The sequence below is a fragment of the Suricata suricatta genome, chromosome 8 (genome assembly GCF_006229205.1).
Source record: "Suricata suricatta isolate VVHF042 chromosome 8, meerkat_22Aug2017_6uvM2_HiC, whole genome shotgun sequence".
Classification (NCBI taxonomy): domain Eukaryota; kingdom Metazoa; phylum Chordata; class Mammalia; order Carnivora; family Herpestidae; genus Suricata; species Suricata suricatta.
In genome coordinates this window covers 124,224,266-124,249,400 of record NC_043707.1, presented here as the reverse complement: position 1 = coordinate 124,249,400, position 25,135 = coordinate 124,224,266, and the positions used below count along the sequence as shown (strand labels likewise).

Here is a 25,135-nt window from a genome sequence, read left to right as displayed (position 1 = left end):
GCCAATGGTCAGACAGAACCTGAACCCAGGCCAATCCCTAACTTAATCTAGTTCTACAAGAATGGAGGCAGAGAGATGTGGGTTCAGATCTGAGCTCTTTTAGTTCAGCTTTTCACTTTTGAGAAATCACTGAACTCCTCTGAGTCAGCTTCTTCATCTGTAAAATGAGGTAGCAGCTTCTTCAGGAGATTTACATGAGAATTAAATGAGAAAACAAAGGCTTCCTAATAATTACTGAGTGCTCCAGGCCTGGCACTGCAGAAGGTACCTGATGTGCATTATCTCATTTAACCCTCACAGTACCCCTATTTCCCAGGTGAGGAAAGTGAGGCTCAAAAAGCATAAGTAATTTACCAACATATCACAAGGTTGGGCTGGGATTCGAACCCAGATCTGTCAGTGTCAGAGCAATACCATTAGCTGACACAGGTAACTCTTAGCATGGGGTTTCCAACATACAAACGTGAAATAAATAGCAGCCACCATTATTGGCTTGTACGGTTGTGAAAATAATCACAATGTCACATGTGATAGGCCGGTCTCTGTTTTCAGTCTCCTCAGCCAAGAAACCCAAGTGGGCCAATCCATAAAGGGGAAGAGACACCAGCCCAGATTGGCCCTGGGCCATGCCCAGGCTACATGGGAGGAGAAAAGAATGGGGGCAGAGCTTGGGTAGTGTCTCTCTCAAACCTTGGCATCTGTGATCGTTTAATGAAGGTCTGAGGCAGCCGGCGCCTCACGACTGGGAGGCACAGCTCCACTGAGGGGTCCCCCCCGACCCACCGTAGACCATTAGCCTATGGTCTCCATCCCACCCAGCGCGCCTGCCCATGTTTGGAGACACAGAACCCGTCTGCCCCATGATTTGGGCCTCTGCTGATCTCTGCAGATGGGTGTGTGTGATTAAAGAGGCAAAATCCAGAAGGAGAGAGAGAGAGGACCCATTTTCAAAAAGTCCAGCGAGCACAGACACGCCGACTGGAATCCCGGCCCCCCTCGGAGCCCAGCCGGCATGAGTCACCTTCACAGCCCTTCACCTGTAAGTTGCAACACAGTTGACAGAAACTCCCAGCCTCCCAGGAGGCGGGCAGACAAGTGTGCCATCCTTTGGGCCGCAGTGCGCTGTGCGGTTACAGCTGGCACCAAGTGGCTCTCCTGCCACCAGTGACATCTGTGAAGTGGCTGGACGCCAGCTCTGTTCTTGGATCAATCCCAGCTCCAGCTCTATCTACCACTTCTAAGCTCTGCAGCTGGAGGAACTTACTTAATCACTGTGTGCCTCAGTTTGCTCATCTCTAAAACAAGGACAAGCAAAGCGCCTATCTCACAGGGGCCCTGTAAGGAGTGAGACGAGGTGTGTGAGGGCGTACTCGGTATGCCGAGCACCCACTGTCCGCCAGACCCTGTAGTAGGCACTGGAGATTCAAAAGTGAACAGGACAAAGTCTTCACTCTAATGGAGTTAACATTCTGAAAGAACAGGAGATAAACAATATATAATTAGTAAACTATCCAGAAGTTCTAAGAGTGCTGCGGAGAGACAAAGTGGTGTGATACACTGACTGAATGCTGACGTGAACAAGCGCAGCTGTCGGACCGGGGTGGGGGGCGGGGGTCTGGGTGGCTCCGTTGGTTGAGTGTCCAATTTTGGCTCAGGTCCGTGGGTTCAAGCCCCGCATAGCGCTCTGCGCTGACAGCTCAGAGCCTGGAGCCTGCTTCAGATTCTGAGACTCCCTCTCTCTCTGCCCCTCCCCTGCTTGTGCCCTTTCTCTGCCTGTCTCAAAGATAAATGTTTAAAAAAATCAAAAAACAAAAACCAAAGAAACACCGGCCAAAAGAAGGGCAACCAGGAAGGCCTACTTTGAGCTGATGGCTTTATTAGCAATTACCATTAGTATTTGCTGTTACTTGTCAGGGCCCCCTTGCCTGCCACCAACACAGGCTCCAGTGAGAAACCAACCTGTGACATTTCTCTAACCTAGGACCCCTCCTTCAGAAGCCTGACCTCACCCTGAGAAGGCTCCTTTGGATTCTGACTTTACCCTGAAAACCTCCATCATATTGGCAGGAGGAGCTGAAACCACACCCTTCCCTGAGAGAGAAAGGAGTGGGCCAAGGTGAGGCTCCCAGGAAGACAGAGCGAAGAGATAATTTGCTAAAAGGGAAGAGGGGGTGGGCAGAGAACAGAAAGAGAGGTGGGGGGGGGGGAACAGATACCAAGATCTGTGGCTTAGATTTAATTTCAAATTAATCCTGGTAGAAGCTCTAAAAACAGCTCTCACATTCTTCTAATTGTGTTTGTGGATCCTTTGGGTTTATCAACCTTGTTCTTTACACAGGCAGCTGATGGCAATTATTCCACAATTACTGAGTCTGAGGGGTATCTGGTTTCTCCTGTGTTTCCAATGAGGAATAAAGCACTTATTAGAGTCTGTGAAATGACCAGCCAGCTAAGGCTTCCAAGTGGCGAACTTCAACTTTTCCATCCCTTCCGTGCTGGCCAGAGGTATCTGGTTTGCTCATATCTGATTCAGATCTGTGCCACACCAACTAAAAGGCTGCCTCTCACCCTATCTCCCGCCCCCGTGCCACCAACATGCACACACTCTCTAGACTGTCATTGTACACTTCTCCAGGCCAGTGGCCCTGGCTTCTTGGCCTCCGTCTCCTCGGAACCCAGAGTAGGGCCTGGCACATAGCAGGTGCTCAATAACTTGTCTGTCGAATTGAGGCCACGGACTTCGGCTCAAAGGGACAGCCAGACATGGAGATGACTGAAGATTAAGATCTGGGCTCTGACATTCACTCGCTTTACCCCTGGGCAAGTCAACTTATGTTGCCAGCCTCCATTTCCTCACCTGTTAGGTCTGTTGGGAAGAAAGGGGGAGGAGTAATAATATCAACCACAGAGAGTTACTGTCAGAATCAAAAGAACTCACTTGAATAACTGTAAGATTATTCAAAAATAACATACTATTGTGTTAAGGGGAAAGCTGTGAAAAAACAAGAAAGGGAATTTACACAGAGGACCCCCACCCCACCCCCACCATGGGGTGGGGAGATCAGCTCTCTCCTTTGAGAATTCCCCAGCAACTGTGATGCTGGGTAGAGGAAGGGGCAAAGGAGTTGGGGGGATATTCCCAAGTATCCAGGATACTAACTAGAAACAGAAATCGAGATTTCCTTTAGCCAAGTACCTGTCCCTGTACTTTTCCTCTAGCTATCTTCTCTCCAACAGTTTTCCCCCTCCCTCTCTCCTCCCTCATCTCCACCTTCCACCCCCTCACCTAGGAAGGAATTGGCCAGCTCCACCCAGCCGGCCCCCCTTGGCTCCGCCCCCAACGCGGCAGGCCAAGAGTTAACAGCTGCACCTGTTGAGGCATACCTGCTGTCGCCGGCACCTGTACCCACAGCCAATCAGCACCAGCGCTGCCGACAACCTACCTGTCAGCAAAATCCCGACACTCAAACCTCAACATAAATCAAACACTTCCCTGGGCAGGGAATGTCTGTGTCAGGCAAGAATTAGAGACAAGCGGTCAGCAGAGCCTCAGTGCTGGTGCCCGTCTTCATATTTGAGCTTGGGAGCCTGGGAGCAAGAAGATGTCGAATGAACTTGAGTGAGTAAACATCGGTGGATGCCTGGCGCTCTCTGAGCGTGGAGGCTCGTTGGGGTTTCCAGAAGGGGGAAGCGCAGGGAGGCCGGCGCCAGGACTCACAGGGCAATTTGTAAGGGTAAATGAATGGGCTGACGATCTCACTTTGACGTGTTGAGGCAAGCCCCATCTCAAGCTAGAGTTGAGTGTTTCCCTGGGAAAATAGGTGTTTTTTTTTTTTTTCTCTCTGCTGAGCAGTTTCGAGCCAGATAGGGAAACACAGGACTGAAGCCATGAAGGCTGGTGGCACCACTTTCTAATACTCTGAAAGGGACTCAGAACAGACAGCTCCAATCCCATCTAGGCGCTCTTCTTGCCAAAAGGAACTTCTTTGAGGTAGTTCTAAGAGCTGTCTTAGGCAGAGAACTGGGTTTCTCTAAAGGGACTTGTTTGTTGGGTTGGAACAGTCCCAGGTGGGAAGGGTACAGAGTGGTGTTTAAACATATGGCCTCTGTAGTCAGCCTGACCTAGGTTCAAACCCAGACTCTGCTCCTTATGGGGTATGTGATCTTGGGCAAGTCATTCAACTTTCCTGAGCTTCATTTACTTCATCCAGAAAATGGGTACAAGAATGTTTTGTAAAATTCCTGACAGAGTTATAGGTGATAAAAACTATAAAATGCTAAGCACAGAGCCAAGGTCTGAAGACGCATTCATAAAATGTTGGTTTTATTCAGAGGCAGTTCTAAGTCTGAAGAAGCTGAGGTGTGGTTTTCAGTGAGGTCATCTCCATTGCCTGGCAGGATGCGGTGCCTTCTTGCCCATATCTGGGATTTAGACTCCCCACTGGCTGATGCTGACCTTCATCATTGACCCCCTGCTTAGGGTCTAGACCTCAGAGAAGGTGGGATGGGGCTGGGATTCTGGGCTGCTTTTGTTTGGGTTCAGGGAGCTGGCAGATGCCAGGCTTCGAAAACACAGACCCTCCTTGCTATGCTCAGAGGTGGGTGGGCAGAGACAAGGGTTGAACAATAATTTTTTCTAGCTACTCAATACACTGTTTTAACGACATGAGACCCGAGGGGGGCAATGGGTGGGTCCTAACTGCAGACCGTGTTCCGCGATACCACTAGCTCTTGATTTCTCCTGCATTAGCTAACTCTGTTCATAGTGCACTGACTGGGCATCAGATTTCACTTGAACAAATTCCCTGGGGTTGACAAAGTGTTGACAACTAGAATAAAAGCAGGGGCACTGGAGGCAACAGCTGGGTTCAAATCCCAGCTGTCACTAATGAGCTGTGCCACCTTGCACAAGTCACTTCCCACCTCGCTGAGTCTCACGTGTAAATTGTGGGCGCTATAATGGCACCCACCTCATGGAGTTGTTGAGGGACCCAATCACTTTAGAAAAGTGATTGGTTGAAAGTCTGATAAGGAGCAAATTAATAATACCCTTGTTACTTCATAGAGAAATAACTGATGAGTATTTACGAACCTCTTGCTTTTTATTTTTCCACACGTCTAACACAAACAAACAAAAATCTTCTGGTATGTCTTTACCACACTTCGATCTGCTCATTGGGGCCCCTTTGGGGGTAAAGTGTCCTGAAGCTGGGATACCTGAACCAAAAGGTTTACTGATTTTCTCCTTCTTAATGATTTGGGGTTGAAGTCTGATTGGCTGACAGAGGACACTTCTCTGATCGATTGGGGTGGGGGAAGGGGAACCTGTGCCTGCAGAGTAATTGCAGACAGACTCGGAAGCCACCATTTGAGATGATAAGGACGGAGCCTCAGTGCCTGGGGGATGGGCTACACTTAACAACGGATAAGTGGGGGCGTAAGGGGGACGGATCAGGTGCTTGGCTTGCAAGTTTTGAGTAGTCCCTGCTGGTGCGGCTGTGGCCACAGGCTTGGCTGCCGAATTCCCCCCAAAAGTGCTGGGTTGGGAGGGCTGGTCCTGGCGTCCATCTCAAACTCGGACACAGTGATGAAATCTTGCTAGGACTTGGGGTGGTGGGGAAAGGCGGGTCTGCGTGGGAATCAATTCTGCCACTTGGCAACCGCAGGATCCTGGTGAATTTGCTTCTCCTCTTGCACCCTCGGTGTCCTCCTCTGTCCAAGAGGGGCTGTCCTGGGCCACCTGGCAGGGGGTACAAGGAGCTCCCTCCCGCGTGTGGGCCACCGACCCGGGGCAGGCCTCGGGTGGAAGGAGGCACCCAGAAGGCCGGATCCTGGGGTGCATGGCGGCGTAGATAGAACCCTGCTGGAGGCAGCTGGCGGGTGGAGCACTGCAGCCTTTCATGTGGTCGGCCCAGCGCCCGGCGGGAGCGTCTGCCAGCCTCCGGGCCAACGCAGGCCGCCTCGGGTGCCGCCAGCCTGTGCTGTCTGGCGCCCCGGGCTAGAGCCGCCGCAAGGGATCCTGGGGCAGCGTGGGGCGCAGGAAGTCACGGCCTGGCGCGCTCCTCTCGCGGGAGCACAGTGGGCGCCTGCGCACCGCCCCTGCCGTGGCTCTCCAAGCCAGGAGGTGCTCGCTCGCCAGGGTCTTATCCCCGTTGCTGTGGGTCCTTCCGGCCCATTTGGAGCCACCAGTAGAATGATGCCCCGGGGCCTCGTGTGTGCCTGGTGCACCCCGCCCAGGAGGCAGTGAGGTGTTAGGAGCTTAAGTGACCAGCACACAGTAGGTCTGTCGAGTGGAGGAGACAGCGAAGTGAGCCAGGCGCACCAGGATTCCCCTCCACAGCCTTGCTCAGTCTTAGGACTGGGAGCCCCACTGCCGCCCAGAATCTTCTCCCTCCCCAAAGCCTTGGAGAGACGGGACTGCCCGTGGGAGGGGGGTACAAGGGACATCCCGGTGGGTGACCGCGGGCCTCTGTCGCCGCTCCATCTGATCTCCAGCAGCGCCAGGCTCCAGACTGCCTGGAGCGCTGAAAGAGTTAACCAGGAACGCCTCCCCCGCTGCGGTTTTGTGGTCGAAACCATGATTGCCAGGAGCAAATTTTTGTCGTGCACAAGGTGTGTTATTAAAAGTCGGAGTTACGCTGCTGGTGAATGAAAAGTTAAAAGCCCTCATTAAGCTCGGCCTGTAAAACAGGCGGACTGAGGCTGAGACAACCCTAACGGCGGCCGTGGCTCGGGGTGCGGGACGCTCCCGGGGCTCCTGCGGGCTGCACTGGCTGCCCGGCTTGTTAGAGCCCCTGGGCCCGGGGTCAGGTGCCTGGAGCCAGAGAGGGCGTTGGGGGTGCGTGCAGAGGAAGAGGAGCCGGAGGAAGGACGAGCGGGAGGAAGGGCCACAGGGCTGAAACAGGAAGAGCAGACTTACTGGAAGCTTTCCCTTTGGTTAAAACAAAAATAACAGCCAAGCATTGACCGAGCGCCCACTCAGCAGACAGGGCGCTCAGTGCTGCGAAAATACACCATCTCCTTTAACTCTCCCAACAATCCAGTGAGGAGGGAAGTGTAAGTGCAGTTTTGCCAAGGAAGGGGCTGAGGCTTGCCCCAGGCTTGCTCAAGATCTCAAGGAAGAGCTGGAACCTTCACCCCCTCTCAACCGAGGGGCCAGAAGGATGCACCACACCAGTAGGTCACCCCGCTTCCTATCTGCACAGATCTTGAAAAAAGAGGAGATTGGCCAAATTGTTCACACTGGTGATCTCTTTAGTTGAGGCATGCAGGTGAATTCTAGTCTCTGCTTCCAATGTTTCTGTTTTACATCTTTGTATATTGCTGTATTACACACCCATGTTACTTTTGAAATGGGGAGGGGGAGGACAGAGAGCCATTCTTTTTGCAGAGACAGAGTTACTGGTTCACCTAAAACTGATGTTCTGGAAGTGAGATTCCCGGACCAGCATCATCATCTTCACCACCTGGGAACTTGTTAGAAATGCAAATTCTCAGCCTCACCCTAGACCTACTGAATCAGAAATTCTGGGGGTGGGGCTCAACAATATGTGTTTTAACAGGCCCTCCAGGCGATTCTGATGCATGTTCAAGTTTAAGAACCATTGGCCTAGAAGACCTGGCAGAGGATTGGGAGGCAGGAGGTTCCCAGAGCCTCCCCTGACCTGCCACGTAGTTGCTGGGTCAGCAAGCTGAGAGCTTGTTGCTAAGGGGGTCACGCTCATGTCTGAGCCCAGCGCTGCCATGTATGGACCAGGTGACTTTGAGTTGAGCTCCTTAACCTTCCTAGGTGTCCGTTAATGTCTGTGTAGATTGGTGATAACCACCCCCCTCACATAGGTCGAGTCCGAGAATGAAAAGGCACAGGGCCCGATGCTTTTAAATAACAGTTCTTTTCCCTCCCCTTGTTGTCCTTCCCCTCTTGGGAATTCAGCATTTGCAAAATGGAGCAAATAACCCTGGCTGCCTCCCTCCATTCCTTTCATCTTCTAGAAAAGTCAGAACAACTGACCTAGTGGATGTCCTGAAGGGAAATTATCTCACCAATATTTGGTGCTATTTTGCTGATGGGTGGAGCACCTGGGCAGCAAGAATTGGAAACTTTTGAGGGCAGGGACAGCGTGGTGTTTACCTTTGTGTCCTAGAACCCAGCACAGGGCCTATTAGAGAGTAACCCTCAGTGAATGTTTATTGGATGAATCAGTGTGTGAATGAATGAAGGGATGTGGCACCTGGGTTTAAAGGTGGATTTTAGTTTCTTTCACATCTCAATTGAAAGAGGGAGAAAGGGGTGCCTGGGTGGCTCAGTTGCTTGGGCGTCTGACTCTTGATTTTGGCTTAGGTCATGATCCCAGGGTTGTGGGATCGAGCCCTGCGTTGGGCTCTGCACTGAGCCTGGAGTCTGCTTAAGATTCTCTCTCTCTCTCTCTCTCTCTCTCTCTCTCTCTGCCCCTTTCCCCTGCTCACATACTCTCTCTCAAATTAAAAAAAAAAAGGGGGAGCAGACAAGAAAATTGGACAGGAAATGAGAAGAACACAGCACGAAAGAAAAATTCCCATAGAGGGCAGAAGTTTTCAAAGAGGAGAAAGCGAGTTTCTGGTATAATTAGAAAATGGCACATCATTAACTTACGTGCAACTAGAAGCGTTGGCTGGAGCCTGACCACCCTCAGCTTGGCCACCGGAAGCCAGATGGTGAAGCTGGCAGTGCTTGCCCCCGTTATCTGGGAATCTCCAAGCTTTAAGCCCCCTGTTGCTGCTCAGAGGAGATGTCCCATTTACAGGGGGGAGGAGGTGAGGCCGTGAGTAGTCATGCAATTTGACAGGGGCTACCTTACAAAGTGAGTAATAATAATAATAGTTCACATTATTATGTGCCAGCACTCTGCTGATTACCCGCATTATCTCATTGCATTTTCCAACAGCAGTACCTCACAAAGCTGTCAAGATGAAAGAAAACAATGACTAGAGATTTCTGGGCCAGCCCCTGGTGCTTGCCAAGCCCTCAAGTGCACGGTAGCCATCATAGTAATTCTGTGAGGCTAGTACTCTCCTTCCTCCCTCTTTTTACAAGTAAGAAAATTGAGGCACAGAGAGGTCAAGTTGCAGTAAGTCACAGAGCTAGAAACGAGCTGAGCTGAAACTAGATCCAGGTCTGCAGACCTCGGACTCGCACCGCTGCCCCATAGCCATGAGCTTACGCTACCTCAATCAAAGTGGAGGCACTAGAGAGCCATGCCCCAGGGTCCCTCAAAGAGCCCCCAGCATGTGACAAGACACATTTCACACCCTGTGCATCCAGAAACCAGGTGGGCCGCTGGCCAGCACGAGAACCCTGGAGCACTCCCGTCATGCCCCGGGAACACGGTGCATGGGGCTGGCTGCAAAATGATTCCTCCGTGAGCAGCAGGGGCAGGGCCTTCCTGTGGTAATTACTGAGTGTGATTGATCACTGCTGAGGAGGCTGGGTGTCTCACGACAGGGTTTGGCAAGTCACTGGGTGTACCTGGGTGTCAACACCCAGCTCAGGTGGCCCCTGGGACTCTTCCTCCTCGGGCCAGAGGGGAGTGGGACTCTGCTCCCTGGATTTATCCTGCGCCAGGCACCTCCTTTGGTGGGGATTGAGGCTACCCTTCAGCAGTGAGTTTTCTTCTCCCTGCTCCAAAATTGAGTAAGAGTCCTTCCTCTTACATCTCTGAATCACTGAAATGGCTTTGAGATGGGGCAGTTATTCGACTCAGTACCAGATAGGAAGCTAAAAGACTCAAATCTCAATCCTGCTCTGTGCCAAGTGTCCTTAGGCAGTCACGCTTTCTCTGAGAGATGAGTTTGGAAGTCCCTTTGCACCCTAGACTGAACCCAGAAGTCCTCAAGTAATGGCTGGGACACATTTACTTAGTCTCATTGGGAGTTTCAAGTGGTTCTCAGCTAGGAAGCAGGGGGCTTTCCGAGCCCAAAAGGACTTGGGATGAACCCCACGTCGTCACCCTGGGCTTTCTCCATCCTGGTGGCCAGAATGGTGCGTGGCCGAGACAGGCTAAGCGTCGTCGGGCTGGGTGTGGAACAGCTGGTGCCACACCCCTCCCAAGCTGCGGGCCCAGTGAGCTGCAGGGCCAAGGCCCTGCCCCCGTGAGAACCCCTGCTTGGGCAGCTTGCACATCCCCGCAGCCTGGGGATGGGGACCTCAGGAAGCGAGGCTTATCAGGTAGAAGCCCAAACTCCTCTCTCTTGATCTCACATCCAACCGTCTCCCAAGTGGAGGAGAAGCTAGACCAGGGAGGCTCTGTGGAGGCAGCCTCATGAAGCTTCTTGATGCTGGAAACCAGAGACCTCTGTCCTAAGCTTAATGTCATGAGTTGCAAGCGGGGTGGCCTTAGGCAAGCCAGTGGCCCTCTCTGTGGCTCAACTTTTCCTGCTATCACATGGGGGATAGTCATCCGTTCCCTCCCTACTTTACAGGGGCGTTGCAGGATCAGAGCTGATGACAAATGTATGAGAAGCGTGTTGAAAAATATAATACACTATGCAAATGAGAGGAATTATCAAATCTCTGACTTGAGTTTCCTCCTCAGTGGGCTGGCCTTCCTTGAAACAAGGCAACATATGCAAAAAACCTGGCACACAGTAGGTGGACAAGCTCTGGGAGCCTTTGATCCTGTCTTCTCCTCTGCTCTGGAAGTTCCAAAGTCCTCCCCACCTCTCTCCCCACTCTCTTTTCTCCTCCAGCCCCCTTAAAAGCATCCAGTTACTCCCCCAAATTTCGGCAGGTCAGCCTCCTTCTCCCTCTCCTTCATCGCTTTCTTCATTGTCTGTCTTCCTGCCCCTGAACTGCAGCCTGCGCAGTGGCAGGAATGACTTCGTTGTCTGGCTTGCCCAGTGCAAGGCCTGGCACATAGTTGTTACTCGACAAATATTTGTTAAGATGAGGGATGGATGGTTGGATGGATGCCACCCATATTTATTGGGTTTTTCCTCTCTTCTGTGTCGCTTCTTGGAAACTAGCGGTCAGTGGAAAGTGACTCGTTGTGGAGTTAGATCCCAGGAGGGCTAGCTTTGTAACTCACTTGACCAGTCCCCTGGGACAGGTCACCTCACATCTCTGTCGTCTGTTTCCTGGTTTGTGAAGTAGAGATAATAACACATGATGTATGTTGGGAGGCCCCATGAGATAATGAACGTGAAAGTCAAGGCAAGGGGTTATTACACTGTCTTTTGTTTTTGACACAGAACCTTGTTCACAGGAGGCTTAGGGAAGATGTTAATTTAAGAACCTCAGGCAGAGTCTCCCCTTTACTCTCATTTGGGGGGCCATGATGATGGGGATGATGATGGCTATTATTTACTGAGTGATTATTCTCTGGCAGGCTCGAGGCTAAGCACATTTCTTACGTTAATGCATTTAATTCTCCTAACAGCCCATGAGATTGGCCCCACTCTAAAGTAGCCACCCCTGGTGACTACATCACATGACTGTGTTTTAATTTTCTTCACAGTGCTTATCACTGACTAAAATTAACTCATTTACTCCTTGTTTATGGTCCGTCCCCCCCAATTAAACCGTAAGTTCCATGGGAGCAGCGCCTTATCTGTCTTGTTCTTGGCTGATTCACCAAGGCCTAGAAGAGGTCCTCACTGGGCACACAGAAGACAGCCAGTAGACCCATCTAACAGATGAGGAAATAGGCTAAGAGAGGCTAATGCCTTACCCAAAGACCCACAGTGGACTTGGGTCTGTCAGGTTATGACTCTGGTGCTGCTGCTTCCCATGGTGCTCCGGGCTCTTCTGTGCTGTGCCCAGGAGAGATCCGCTGACATCAAGATGGCTGCCCGGGGCCAGTCCTCTTGCCACCCCAGCCTCGCCCATTCTCCTTCCTCCTTCTCGTAGCTGAGGCACTCTGCCTTGGGCCAACAGAGAGTTGGTGGAGGCCCATGGGAAGGCGAATGCACAGGGTGGAGACACCTTGTCTCCCCTCCTTATTCTGGCCCTGTCCCCTGTAAGGAAGGCTCACTGCTTGGAACTCTTCACATCCCTCACCCACTGGGCCCTCAATCGTCAATTCCAGTGGTAAGTGAACAGGATACCAGACGTTCTTGGATTTCAGGATTTGGCACATAAGTTAATGCCAGTCTTATCCATAGTCAAGACTTTCTGGATGCCAAGTGCTTAGTCTTGGGACATGGCGTTGACTCGTAACATGAGCAGGCATGGGGATGAAGACACCAGGGCTCCCAGCTCCTGGCCAGAAACTTCCAGTCATCTCACTTTCTTGCTCAGTCTCTCCTGCCTCGTGTGGGTGGAAAATCCTTTCCTGTCTGCCAGTGGACCATTAGTTCAATGTATTGCAGAGGAGGGGAGTTTCCAGAATAAGAATGGTATCCTGGTAGGAGATGAGCATGGGGTACAGAACATCTTGGAGTCTGGCAGGTCCAAGTTCAGGCTGAGCTTCCACCACCTGCTAGCTGAGTGACCTTGAGCAGGTAACATTACCTGTTTGAGTGTCCATTTCCCCATTCCCAGTCTCTAGGGCTATTGCAGAGTCAATGAGAGAGTGCAGAAAACCAGCCTAGTGTCTGCCTGTGGTAAACCCTTAAGGTATGACAGCCACTGGTAGCAAGGACTCAGACTGGGGGTCCCAGCAAGATGGACTGGAGCCCTCTTAGGCCAGAAAGGTCTCCCAGAATAACAACAGATACTGATCTTTTCTTCCTGATTGGACTTTATTGCTGTCTTCTGAACTTGGATTAAAAAAAAATTTTTTTAATGTTGTATTTATTTTTGAGAGAGAGAGAGCGGGAGTAGGGGAGGGTCAGAGAGAGAGGGAGACACAGAATTTGAAGACAGGCTCCAGGCTCTGAGCTGTCAGCACAGAGCTCAATGTGGGGCTTGAACCCACGAACCATGAGATCATGACCTGAGCCACAGCCGGACACTTTACCAACTAAGCCACCCAGGCACCCCTGAACTTGGATTTTTAAACAGGATAAGATAACTAATAGCTCATCATAGCTGAAAATAGTCATTCCACTCGAGTCCACAAACTGGGGCTTTAGGCCCAGCTCTGCCTCTGACTTAGAGCGTGACCATGCCTTGTACCACTTTGCAGCCCCTTGATGTCTGGCTCCAAGCTGGGTCTGGAGCACAAGACCTGCTCTCATATATGAAACACTTGTTATGGGCCAGGGTCAGTTCTGATCTTTCTTTGTGTGACAAGGCACTCAATTCTGATAATCCTATATGGTGGATGCTTTTATTAGACTCATCTTACAAAAGAGGGACAGCGCGAAGCACGCGGGTCCCAGCTGATGTGGAGGGAGGGCACCCCCAGGCCTTTCCCTGCTTCTCCCGTCCCTTTAGTGTGGGAGTTCCCTTCAGCCTGAGGCTGGGAGGGGCCAGGGCCAGCCACCTGGGGCTGCTCTCTAAGTTCTCCTAACCCCGGGCCCAGGAGGCAGCTAGGAGGGGCCTACTTCTCACTTCTCCGTCTTAATGTCCTTGATTTATTGTAACAGAAACTCGGGGTGTGCCTCCCTTTCTGCACCCCTAGAGCAGGAAGGTTTCTGTCATTTCTCTTTCCTGTGTGACAGCTCTCCCTCCCTCTCAGAGCCCAGTGTCCTCCACCCTGGGGCCCAGGGGGATGTGAGACACTGCGTCCTGGATGAGCAGCCCCCATGCCCCCCCGCCCCCTGGCCGCCTGGGTGTGGTCTGCCCGCTGTTGCCACTCTGTGTCTGGGAATGCAGGCCCGAGCTGCAGGGCAGCAGGAGGGCCACGTCCCGAGACATAAGTGTGAGGGGCCTTGCCCACCTGTTGGTCTGCCGCGGCGCTTGAACCCCTAAACTGCTTTCTGCTGTGGCCTCGATTGCCCTCTTGAGAGTGGTAAAGCAGCACAGCTTACTGGAAAGTTCACGACGTTGGTGTCAGACAGGCCTGGGTTCAAATCCTTGTTGTGTCGTGAACTAGCTGCAGCGTCCTGGGCATTCTCTTACCTCTTCCAAGCCTCAGGTGTCCTCCTCTGTAAAACAAAGCAAACGATCCTTACCCGGTAGTGTTCTCATAAGGAGCGGAGCTCAGGAGTGGAAAGTGCTCATGCACACAATGGGAGATGGCAGCCAGGGCTGTGCTGTGTCCCTAATGGGAGAGGGTCTGTGAGGCTCACCTAGGAAGGGGGCACCGGAGACCAGTCAGTGCCCACTCCATCGCTGGGGCTCCCTTTTCCTGACCGAGTGGCTCCTGCCTCTCGCCTACCACTCTCCACACACTCATTGCTCTAAAACGGACACACTGGAACTTTCCCACCCGTCTATGCCTTGGCTCACCATAAAGAACACGTTTTACAACCATGACTCTCTAAGGGTGGTCCCCAGACTGAGGATGTCAGCATTACCAGGGAACTGGTTAGAAATGCAGATTCCCAGCTGCCCCAGACTTCCTGAATCAGAAACTCCCAGGTCATTCGGATGGGATGCTGCTAAGGTTTGAGAACACTATCCTGTGTTACAGCAGCATCATTTGCCCTCGAGGCCCCTCACTAACAGCAGCTTGAGGGAGTCCCTTAACTTCTCTGAGATTCAGTTTCCTGTCTCTAAACTAGGGACACTGATAGCACCTGCCTTACAGGGTTCTTGAGAGAATCAAGCGAGAGAACCCATAGAAAGTGCTTAGCACAGCGCCTAAGCCACGGTCAACGCTCAGTAAAGATTAGAGAATCATTTTAATCATCTTCATCATCATTCTGTATCATGTCTCTGTCTCCATGGCCCTTCCATTGGCTCTTCTGTGTGATCTGTCTGCAGTGTGAGTGCCCCTTGCTAGAATGTTCTGCTTTCTCCAAAAAGCCTTTGAGCCCCTGTGGCTCGTCTCTTGGGGCACATGCCTTGTATGTGGTCTGAGTCCTCAGCCCTGCTGGGTTCTGTCTCCTCCTGTGTGCCCCACCGCATTGCCCTCCGGTCCCTGGCGTCGCAGCAGCTGCTCGGGCCACGGCAATCAACCTTGGTCTGAAGGGCTACTTTCCCGAGACCAGGTTCTGCCCACAGTTTCCTCGCCCTGCTCTCTCTGTTCCTTGCCACGCTCCCTAACTTGCAACCATCGCCAGCCTTCTGTGTGTTTCACGGTCTGGCAGGGAACTTCTTCAGAAGAACTCGTGCTGGGCTGTCTGGAAATTTTGCTCTGTGCAGCTTGTCGGTTTCCTATGCTTCTAATGCCAAGTCCCCCATGGACACATGGTGCTGAATCCTCTCTGAAGTTTTGCAGGGTTGGGATGATGGTGTTCATGCTGCAGATGAGGGAACTGGAGCCCCAGGTCTACAGCCTCTGCGGGGCAACATTTGATATTGACCAACAGCCTCCAGCTCCCGAGTGCAGGGTGCCTGCTGCTCCCCCAGGCTGCCAACGGTGGCAGAAGAAACGGTTCCAGGTTCTCAAGGCAGAATTCCCTGAATTCCTGGGCTGCCCATCTGTGGACCTTCTTCTGGGACAGCCTGAATTTGACCTTCCTTACCTGCCTTCCAGTTTCAGGTCCGTGCGACTGCTAAAGAACGACCCAGTCAGCTTCCAGAAGTTCCCGTACACTACTGAGGACGAGGCCTGGAAGACCTACCTGGAGAACCCCCTGACGGCAGCCACCAAGGCCATGATGAGGGTTAACGGGGACGACGACAGCGTTGCGGCCCTGAGCTTCCTCTACGACTACTACATGGTACGTTCACCCGCCCTGGGCATGTCCCCCTGACCCACGGCCCAGCAGCCCTCCCCCAGGCCCCCACTGTGTGCTTTCTCTCCTCTGGGTCTTTGCAGATGCTGTTCCCTCCGCCTGGCCCCCTCCCCCTGCCCCTGACTAGACCCTACTCTTAGCTCTGGGTCTCAGCTTCAAGGTCATCTCAACTCATTCTCTGGGAACGGGGAGGCTTTCTTGGGTCTCCCACTCGTGCCTCTGGGTTCCCTCAGCAACAACCATCATTACCCTCGACTCTGTCTTTAGAAACTTTATTATTTATGCCTTTATTTCTTTATCGGCCCCATGACCGAGCTCTCGAAGGCAGGAACCATGTGTGATGAGTCCTCGGCACCCCATACCACTTGCCACTCACACCGTGCTCTGTGTGTGCCGATGGAGCGGATCAGTGCCCAGGCCGCACACACACCACCCCGGCAACACCCTGGCCCCCGTCCTCGCTCTGCCCCTGCCCTAGGTCGTCCCAGCTGCCCTGTCATCCCCACCCGCCTGTCCCAGCCTTACCACCTAGAATGTGCCTCTGCCCTGGAACCATTTCCTTTTCTCCCCAAGGCCACTGTCACTGGGAAGCTCTCCTGCCACATCGCCCCCCACCCCCACCCCCTCCCGAGTGTCTGACTGTCCTTCCTCCCCTTGCTGCCATTCTGTTTGATTTAACACCCCTGACGGACGGTCTTTATTGTTCTCTGACTGTTTCCGGGGTCCTGGGCCTTGACCCTCTGGGAGACTGTCAGCTCCTGAGAAGAGGAATCGGGCCTTCCCCGCCCTGGCAGTGGGCTTGGAGTAGCTGGCAATAACAAGTGCAGAACCCGGTGGTCTCGCTTCCACTGCCTGCGCCAGACATTCTCACCGGGGGTGCATTCTCACCGGGGGTGCGCGGGGCCCACGAATCCGACGCAGTGCTCCAAGCCGCCCCTACCCATCTGTCCCAATTGTCCCATGACAGCGAACTCTCTTACTTTCCCTAGGCTGGGGGATCGCTCCAAGACACCTGCCCAGATTTGAGAATGGGAAACCTCGACAGCCAATTATCGAGATAACTGGCTTTGAACTTGAAGATTTAAAGCCACTTTGAAAATAAGCCCTCAAATTTACTGACCCACGACATATTTTATCCACCTTGCCCCAAGGGGAAAGGCAAACTCTCGATGTAAACTCACAGACCAAGGATAGAGAGTGTGGCCCCAGATACGAGAAGGCCCCCAGTTTTCTCTCCGGCTCTCACTCTGCCTGCGGTGGGGTGGTTACCCTAGCAGACTTGCTCCCCAGCAGGCCAGCAGTGTCCTGATAGCATCCAGCACAAGCCGATGGAAAAGAAATTTGAATTGACTGCCTCAGACAGGAGACGGGTGGGGGCCTGAATCCTAGGCCTGGATTTAAACGCAGCCTCGGATTTACAGCTGGAGGTTGGGCCATAAGGTGAAATCCAGCACCATCACCCTGGGCAAAGGACCATTCCCAGGGCCGAAATGGTGGGGACGGGCTGTGCAGGGGACCCCTCAGAGGCACACCTACACTTCCTCCCCATTTCAGAGCCTTCCGGCTTCAGAACAGCCCCGTGGATAATGAGGACAGGGTGTCAGGATGTGAAGAGGGCCCTGAGTTGGGACTTGGAGTCCTGGTCTGGCCACAGACTAGCAGTGTGGTTTCGGGCAGTATCCTTCTAAAGGTGACAGTGTATCCTTTCTTACTGAATGCCAGGCACTGTGCCAGGCGCCTTCCCTCATGCTGTCCCATGGGGTGTGAGTAAGAGCCCAGGCACTGGAGTCACTAGGCTGGGTCGGAGACCTGGTTATGGCTTTATTAGCCAGAGGTCAAAGTGACCTGGCTGCTCAAAGATGCAACGATCTTACAATTATAATCACTAAAATAACATTTATATAGTGTGCTCCATATGCTAAGTGCTGGTCTAAACAAACGCACCAATGTCTGTGGTTGATGTTGCTATTATTATCCTTGTCTTACAGATGAGGTACAGAGAGGTTAAGGGACTTGCCCAAGGTTACACAGCCAGTCTATGGCCTATCTAGGAATTGAACCCAAGAAATCTGGATCATCCAGAGTCCACGCTCATAGCCACGAAGGCAACAGAGCCTCTCTGGGCCTCAGTTTCCTCATCCGCATACTGGAGATAACATCAGTAGCTATCACAGAGTGGTTGTAGGGGTTAAATCAGAGATCACATAGAAGGTGCGTAACACAGGGCCCAGCACACAAGAAGGACTTTACTGGAAAACTGCAACCAAAGGGCACCTGCGGGCTCAGTCAGTCAGTAGGGCACGTACCTCTTGATCTTGGGGCTGTGAGTTTGAGCCCAATGTTGGATGTAGAGATTACTTAAAAGTAAAATCTTAAGGGGCCCCTGAGTGGCTCAGTCAGTTAAGCATCTGACTCTTGATTTCAGCTCAGGTCATGATCTCACAGTTTGTGAGTTCAAATCCTACGTCGGGCTCTGCGCTGACAGCATGGAGCCTGCTTGGGATTCTCTGCCTCCTGCCTTCTCTGCCCCTCTCCCGCTTGCTCTCCCTCAAAAGTGAACATTTATAAATCAATCAATCAGATCTTTTTTAAAAAGTAAGCATTATTTTTATTAATAAATCTTCACAATCCCCTTGACGTAGGCATTATAATCCCCCACTTGCCGGACGAAGAAACTGAGTCTCGGGAAGGTGCAGTCACTTATCTAGAGTCGGGCAGCACTTTGGCGTGGCAAAGTCAGAACTTAACCCAGATCTGCCCGACTCCAAATTCCGTGGTGCGTGACTGCTAATCTTGGGGGTACTTCTTCTCTAGCTTGGGGCTCAGACTAAATGATGGCCTGCCAACTCGAACGACTTCTCCCAGTGGCCAAGGTAGCTCCCCCGTGTCTGGCCGAGTCTGCTGGAGGGGGTTGGTCCTACCGTAAATGCATAAATGCCTCTTTCCTCTCCTCTCAGGGCCCCAAGGAGAAGCGGGTACTGTCCTCCAGCACTGGGGGCCGGAATGACCAAGGAAAGAGGTGAGGCTCGCCCAGCTCCCGTCTCTGCGCCTTTCCCCCTCCCCACCTCCACCTCTGGGGTCTCATCCATCAGGCACAGAGGGCCCAGTGCCTAGGACCCATGGGACTCATAGGGGCCCATGAACCTGTTAGAATTTATTTTAAAATCAGAAGAAAACAATGTTTGTAATCCAACCTAGATTATATGTATTTTTATACCAATATAATTGTAAAAGGTATTTTAAAATATTTTTCATGGTGAAGGAGCATATGAAGGTAAAAGAGACCAGGGCCTACCACCACGGCGTAAAGAGAGGCTGCTTGAATACACACACACACACACACACACACACACACACACACACAGCCTGCAGGCCAGTGAGCTGGAGCTTACAGAAAACAAACTTCAAAGCCATTGTGGGGGCAGGGGGGGAACAAGCCCTGAAGGCAGCTTTTCTGTCCTAGCTCCAAACCCCTGCTGCAGCCTCCTGGGAAGGGAGACCTGGCCTGGGGGTGGGTTCAGGTACTTCTTTCCTCTGGCTCCCTTGGGGCTCTGCCTGGCACTCATGTTCCTCTCCCCGTGGAAGGCAGCCCAGGCCATGCTCGTGGCTAGATGGGCACTAGGAAGGACCCTGCCCTTTCTCTACTCCGCCCCGCCCCCCACCTGCCTCTCCCGCCATCCCTCTGCCCCACGTAGGGCCTCTGCTGGGAAACGTTCTGGGCTTCTGTCTGCCTTCCAGAAAATCCAAACTGCTAAGGCAGGCTTTACCGCTCATGCCTCTGGCTCAGGGCCCCGCCATGCTGGGGACAGTAGGGTTTGGTGCGTGAGACTTTTCTGAAAACGAATTTTATTTTAATGTTGTTAGTTTTTCTGATTACAAGAGTCATACCTGTTATAAAATATTCAAATTCTGTAGAAATGTGTAAAGTAGAAAGTAAGTTTCCTGTACTCCTGCTCCCCTGCCCCCTTAACAGTTTGGCGCATGTCCTTCGAGACCTTTTTCTGAACATATTTTAACTGTTCTCGAAAATATACACCACCGACCCCGACACACATATTGTATTGATGACGCAATACAATGGTTTTAAAGTGGAGACATGTGACTCTGGATAAGAAATAAATCCAATGTCAGTCTTCTAAAATCACTGAGTAGGGTCGGCCTTAGCTCAAGCAGTTACTTCGCGTCGGTTCATAAAATCACCGAGTACCGTAAAAGATAAAGCAGCGGTTTTCCCCTCGACCCCGAGCCTGTACTTGGTTCCCTCTTTTGACACCCTCCTCCTTGCCCCTCCCCGCGACTAAAGGGGCCCGTTAATGTCTCGCTCCATGCATGTCGGGAAGGTCCTGGAGGAAGGTCAGTGCGTCAGCATGGTGTTCCCCCTCCAGTCGAGCCAAGGGTCCCCTTGCCCCTCAGCGGGAAGCGGGGCCCTCACCCAGCCCGCCTCTCTCCCCAGGTACTACCACGGCATGGACTATGAGACGGACCTCGCTCCCCTTGAAAGTCCCACGCATCTCATGAAATTCCTGACCGAGAACGTGACTGGCACCCCAGAGTACCCGGATGTGCTCAGGAAGAACAACCTGATGAGCTTGGAGGGGGCCGCGCCCGCCCCGGGCAAAACCGCGCCCCTCCCCGCCGGCCCCAGCAAGCTGGAAGCTGGCCCCGTGGACAGCTACCTGCTGCCCCCCAGTGAGGTGTATGATAACAGCTCCCTCAGCTCCCTGTTCGAAAGCATTCATGGGGTGCCTCCGACCCCGCGCTGGCAGCCTGACAGCACCTTCAAAGATGACCCACAGGAGGTGAGGGCCTGCCCCCTTGCTCCTCACAGTAACCCTGGATGTGTGCGTGCATGTGCAGAAGGGGAGGTCAGAGGTTTGGAATCCACGGGATAAAAAGTCCTAGAGCAGAGGCAGGTTTGCCATGTACTGTTGTTCCGGTTGTGCACTAAACAACCTGCACAGCTGTATGGAACAGTCCTGGGATGCGGCCCCAGCAGCCGGAATGTGGCCATTTATTCTCTCTGCGTTGTGTTTCTCTGCAGTCACTGCTCTTCCCAGATATCCTGAAAACGTCCCCAGAACCCCCCTGTCCAGAAGACTATCCCAGCCCCAAGAGGTAAGTCAGCCACTCTGGAACCTTGGCCACTTGGGCAGTAGGCAGGGGGCTACAGACAGGGCCTCATACTGTCCGGAGAGCAGCCATCGTCAGTGAATGAGAAGAGGGGTGTGAAGGCACAGGAAAGGAGAGAGACTGATTTCTCCATTTGTTTCCTGGGCTGACAAGGAAACAGAGTTTTAAAAACTGTGATTTTTTTAACAGAGTTTAAAAAACCTGATTCTGGGGCATTTGGGTGGCTCATTCTGATAAGGGATCTGACTTTGGTTCAGGTCATGACCTCATGGTTTGTGGGTTCAAGCCCCACATTAGGTTCTCCGTTGTCAGCACAGAGCCTGCTTTGGATCCTCTGTCCCCCCATCTCTGCCCCTCCCCTGCTTGTACTCACAAGGCAACCCCCTCTCTCTCTCAAAAATAAATAAACATTAAAAACAAAAACAAACAAGCAAAAAAACTAAGGTCCTGTTGCCCTTAGTCTCCGTTATGGCTTTGTCACCCTCAGGAGTCTCTCTGGTGTCCGTTATTTGTTACTCAGCAGGATTGTGGTTCAAGGAAACCACTAAATAGAAACTCCAGGGGTGCCTGGCTGGCTCAGTTGGTAGAGCATGCAACTCTTGACCTCAGGGTTGTGAGTTTGAGCCATATGTTGGGTATAGAGTTTACTTAAAAATAAAAAATTTAAAATAAAAATAATCTAAAAAAGAGGGAGGGAGGGAGGCAGAGAGAGAGAGGGAGGGAGAGAGAGGAAAAAAAAGAAAGAGGAAAGAAGGAGGGAAAGAAACCAAAAGTGTGGAAACTGAGGCCCGGGGAGGTAGTGTGATGGACTAGGTCACACAGCAAATCCCTCGCACAGCCTCAGGCTTCCTGCCCCGCTGCCCTCCGGGCCACCCCTGCCTGGGAGCCCAGCCCCACGTGCTCCCCCTGTCCTCCCCGCAGTGACTTTGAGTACACCCTGGGCTCCCCCAAGGCCATCCACATCAAGTCGGGGGAGTCGCCAATGGCCTACCTCAACAAGGGCCAGTTCTACCCGATCACGCTGCGGACCCCGGCGGGCAGCAAAGGCCTCGCCTTGTCCTCCAACAAGGTCAAGGTATGTTGTCACCGGGGCAACTTGGGAAGGGGGTAGGATGGTTGGGCCAACCCTGCGTGACAAGGACCCCGGGATAGCTGTCCCTTGCCACAAGTAGGGGAGACTGAGGCAAAAGGGCAGGGGCACCGGACCAGGGCTCTGGGAAGGCTCAGGGACCGCGTGGGCCTCTCCTGAGGCGTGGGGTCACGGCGGCCGCCTGTGCCCGCAGAGTGTGGTGATGGTGGTCTTCGACAACGAGAAAGTGCCGGCGGAGCAGCTGCGGTTCTGGAGGCACTGGCATTCCCGGCAGCCCACTGCCAAGCAGCGCGTCATCGACGTGGGTGAGAGCCCGCCCCCACCCTGTCCCCCCACCCCGCTCCCCCCTCAACTTCACTGTCTCTGTCTCTCTGTCTCTCTGTCTCTCTCTCTCACTTGCACACACACACCATCAGGTCTTGAAGTGCCCTTTCCCCCAGCCCTCTGTGGCCTCTGCAGGACTTCCCTCTGACCCCAGTCCCCACCCTCCCGTCCCCAGGTCATACACTGTGGGGTTTGCAGGCATTTGCGTCTGTTGGCTGCAGGCAGTGGCCTTTCTGTGTTGCTTTGGGGTAAACAGTGTTGGATAAATAGACCCCTGGGGTGCTGGCCTGCTTGTCCCCACCGGGGGCTTAACCAACGGAGACACAGATGCATCAGACAACAGAGCAGGCGGCAGTGACTGAGTTCTGCTCTGGGAGTGGGGACCTCGGCTCTGTCAGCAGCCAGGGGGCATAGGGAAGGGGCACGAGGTGCCACCTCACCCCTGTCCCAGGCCCCAGGATGGGACATGTACGAGGCACAGTCCATCCTCGGGCATCAAGGTTCTGGCTCTATCACTCTTCTCCTGACTGTGTGACCCGGGTCACCTTCCCTTTCTGAGCCTCAGTTTCTTCAACTGTCAAATGGAGTAAGGGGCCTGCTGCCCGCCTGCCTGCCCGCGGTGCTCTTTCTTCGGCCTCGGAGCCCCATATACTGGAGAACATGATGTAAAGAGGGACGATTCTGTGACTTATTGGAGAGGCTACCCAACAAGTGGGTAGGAGCCTGCATTCTGGGACTAAAGCTGAGCTCCGGTCCTTGCTGTGCCCTTTATTTATTTACGTTTTAGCTGTGTGGCCCTGGCCAAGTGACCAGACTTCTCTGAGCTTCAGTTTCTGCATGCGTTCACTGAATGCGCACAGCATCAGTGCGAGGACCGACTGAGGCCTTGCACACTGACGTGCTCAATAGCGGTGGTGGTTCCGCCTTTGTTCAATGCGCGCGGCCCCGGCACGACTGCTCGCTGCCGCGGCGACTACCACGGGCACGGCTCGTAGCACGCGTGCCAGTGCCGTATCTGGGAGAGCTCCTCAACCACAGTCCCAGGCCGACTGTAGCCCCCGCCCTGAAACGGGCCTGGGCCTCGTTGGCAAAGTTAGGGATTCTCTGTGGGGTTTGGGCAAATCTGCTTCTCAGGTTGGACCTTGGCTTTTGCACCTGTAACTCAGGGCACAACAATCAGTCAGCGACCCTCCCAACCCTCCCCTGCCCCCTCCCCCCCACTGAAGGATGATTCCAGGGGGAGGGGACACGAATACCTCCCGCCATGTCCCCAGACCCCTTTCCTCCTGACGCTCCTGGTCTCCTGTGGTTGCAGCTGACTGCAAGGAAAACTTCAACACCGTGCAGCACATCGAGGAGGTGGCCTATAACGCGCTGTCCTTCGTGTGGAATGTCAACGAGGAGGCCAAGGTCAGTGCGCGGCTGTGACGGGCCTGGCTCACCCACGAGTCCCCAGTGGGGACCTGGGACTGTGGCAGCTGCTCTGACGGGGGCGCCCACGTGGGAGGAGGGCACAGAGCTGCAGAGAAGCCCGCGCTATAAGGCCAGAATGGCTAGGCCCACATCCGGCTGTGACCTTGGACCAGAGCCTCGGCCATAACATGGGGGTGCAGCTGCAGCAGCAGCTGAGAGGATGGGGGGAGGATTACGTGACAGAGTCAAAGGTAGAGCACAGTCTGGCCCATAAGCAGTGGCTGTTGTCATGAATCCGATCCACCCATTTGCCAGATGGGAGAAGTGAGGTCATAGGGCAAGTGACCGAGGACCCCAGCTTCCCTGCCTCACAGGCCGGCAGTGTGGCAGGAGACACGCTTTGGAGTCTGGTAGAGGAGGCTGAAGTCCGTCACGTGGCTTCCGGAGTCCACGAGGAGGCAGCGGCAGGCCACCTCCTGGGGCTGTGGTGGGGGCTCCTTCCGTGGGCTCATGCCTGTCTGAGAGCCGGGCACGGTGCCCGCCCATCGGAGAGCCCTGACGATGGAGCCTCTGGTGATGGTTTCATTCCCGCCACTTGGTGCCTAAGGCCAACTTGCCGCGTGCTTCTGGGCCTCTCTGTGCCCTGGTTTTCTGTATGCAGAGCCAGCATTGTGGAAAGGGCACTAGGCTGACTGGCAGGGGCTGGGTGACCTTGGGCCTGTCCCTTTGCCTCCTTGGGCCAGGCCTACCCTCAGTCCAGGGGTGCGTCCAGCTCCCAGCAAGAGCATTTCCGGCCTAGACAAGTGGGGGAGCTGGGTCCTGTCTCCTGGTTTGCCTCGGGGAGCCGTCCAGGCTGCCTGGAGAAAATGGAGCTGAAGGGGCTCTGAAAACACAAAAGGAGGCATAACCGGGAGGGATTATTATTCAAACAGATGCCAAGGGCTGGAGGAGGGGCTGGGGCTCCAGGCCAGGGAGGTGGGGAAAGAGTTTCGTAGGAAGGGAGAGGTGGGTTTCGGTTGGGGTTTTCTCACAGCCTCTTAAGCCCCCAGGCTCAGGTCTTTCTCGGGTGTGAGCTGGGTGGGCGCTGCATTAGGGCCTCGTGGGCCGAGGGTGAGGTATGTCAGGCATGCGCACCGCCCAGGAAAGAAGGGGGTCTGCTCTGGCGCCACTCCCCACCGCTACCCGTGCAGGTCAGGATCATTTCCCAGGGAAGTGTCCCAAAGAACAGTGGCCAGGGGCACCTGGGTGGCTCAGTCGGTTAAGCCTCCGACTTCGGCTCAGGTCAGATCTCACCTTCGTGGGTTCAAGCCCTGCGTCAGGCTCTGTGCTGACAGCTAGCTCAGAGCCTGGAGCCTGCTTCCAGTTCTGTGTCTCCTTCTCTCTCTGCCCCTCCCCCTCTCATGCTCTGTCTCTCTTTGTACCAAAAATAAATAAAACATTAAAAAAAATTAAAAAAAAAAAGAACAGTGGCCA

At 53.4% G+C, this 25,135-nt stretch overlaps 1 protein-coding gene across 1 annotated transcript; it reads left to right on the top strand.

The window, feature by feature from the left end:
* The first annotated feature begins 3,566 nt into the window (after positions 1-3,566).
* On the top strand, positions 3,567-23,677 carry GRHL3 (grainyhead like transcription factor 3). The gene is made up of 8 exons (XM_029945873.1): positions 3,567-3,619; positions 15,504-15,690; positions 18,663-18,724; positions 20,159-20,504; positions 20,747-20,820; positions 21,757-21,910; positions 22,119-22,230; positions 23,565-23,677. Exons 1-8 carry the CDS (start codon positions 3,603-3,605, stop codon positions 23,675-23,677), a joined length of 1,065 nt encoding a protein of 354 aa, XP_029801733.1. The 5' UTR covers positions 3,567-3,602.
* Positions 23,678-25,135: the final 1,458 nt, after the last annotated feature.

Coding starts and splice junctions, on each gene's coding strand:
- GRHL3 (XM_029945873.1), top strand. Junction 15,691..18,662: donor TCCTCTACGACTACTACATG/GTACGTTCACCC, acceptor CTCTCCTCTCAG/GGCCCCAAGGAGAAGCGGGT. Junction 20,821..21,756: donor GACTATCCCAGCCCCAAGAG/GTAAGTCAGCCA, acceptor TCCTCCCCGCAG/TGACTTTGAGTACACCCTGG.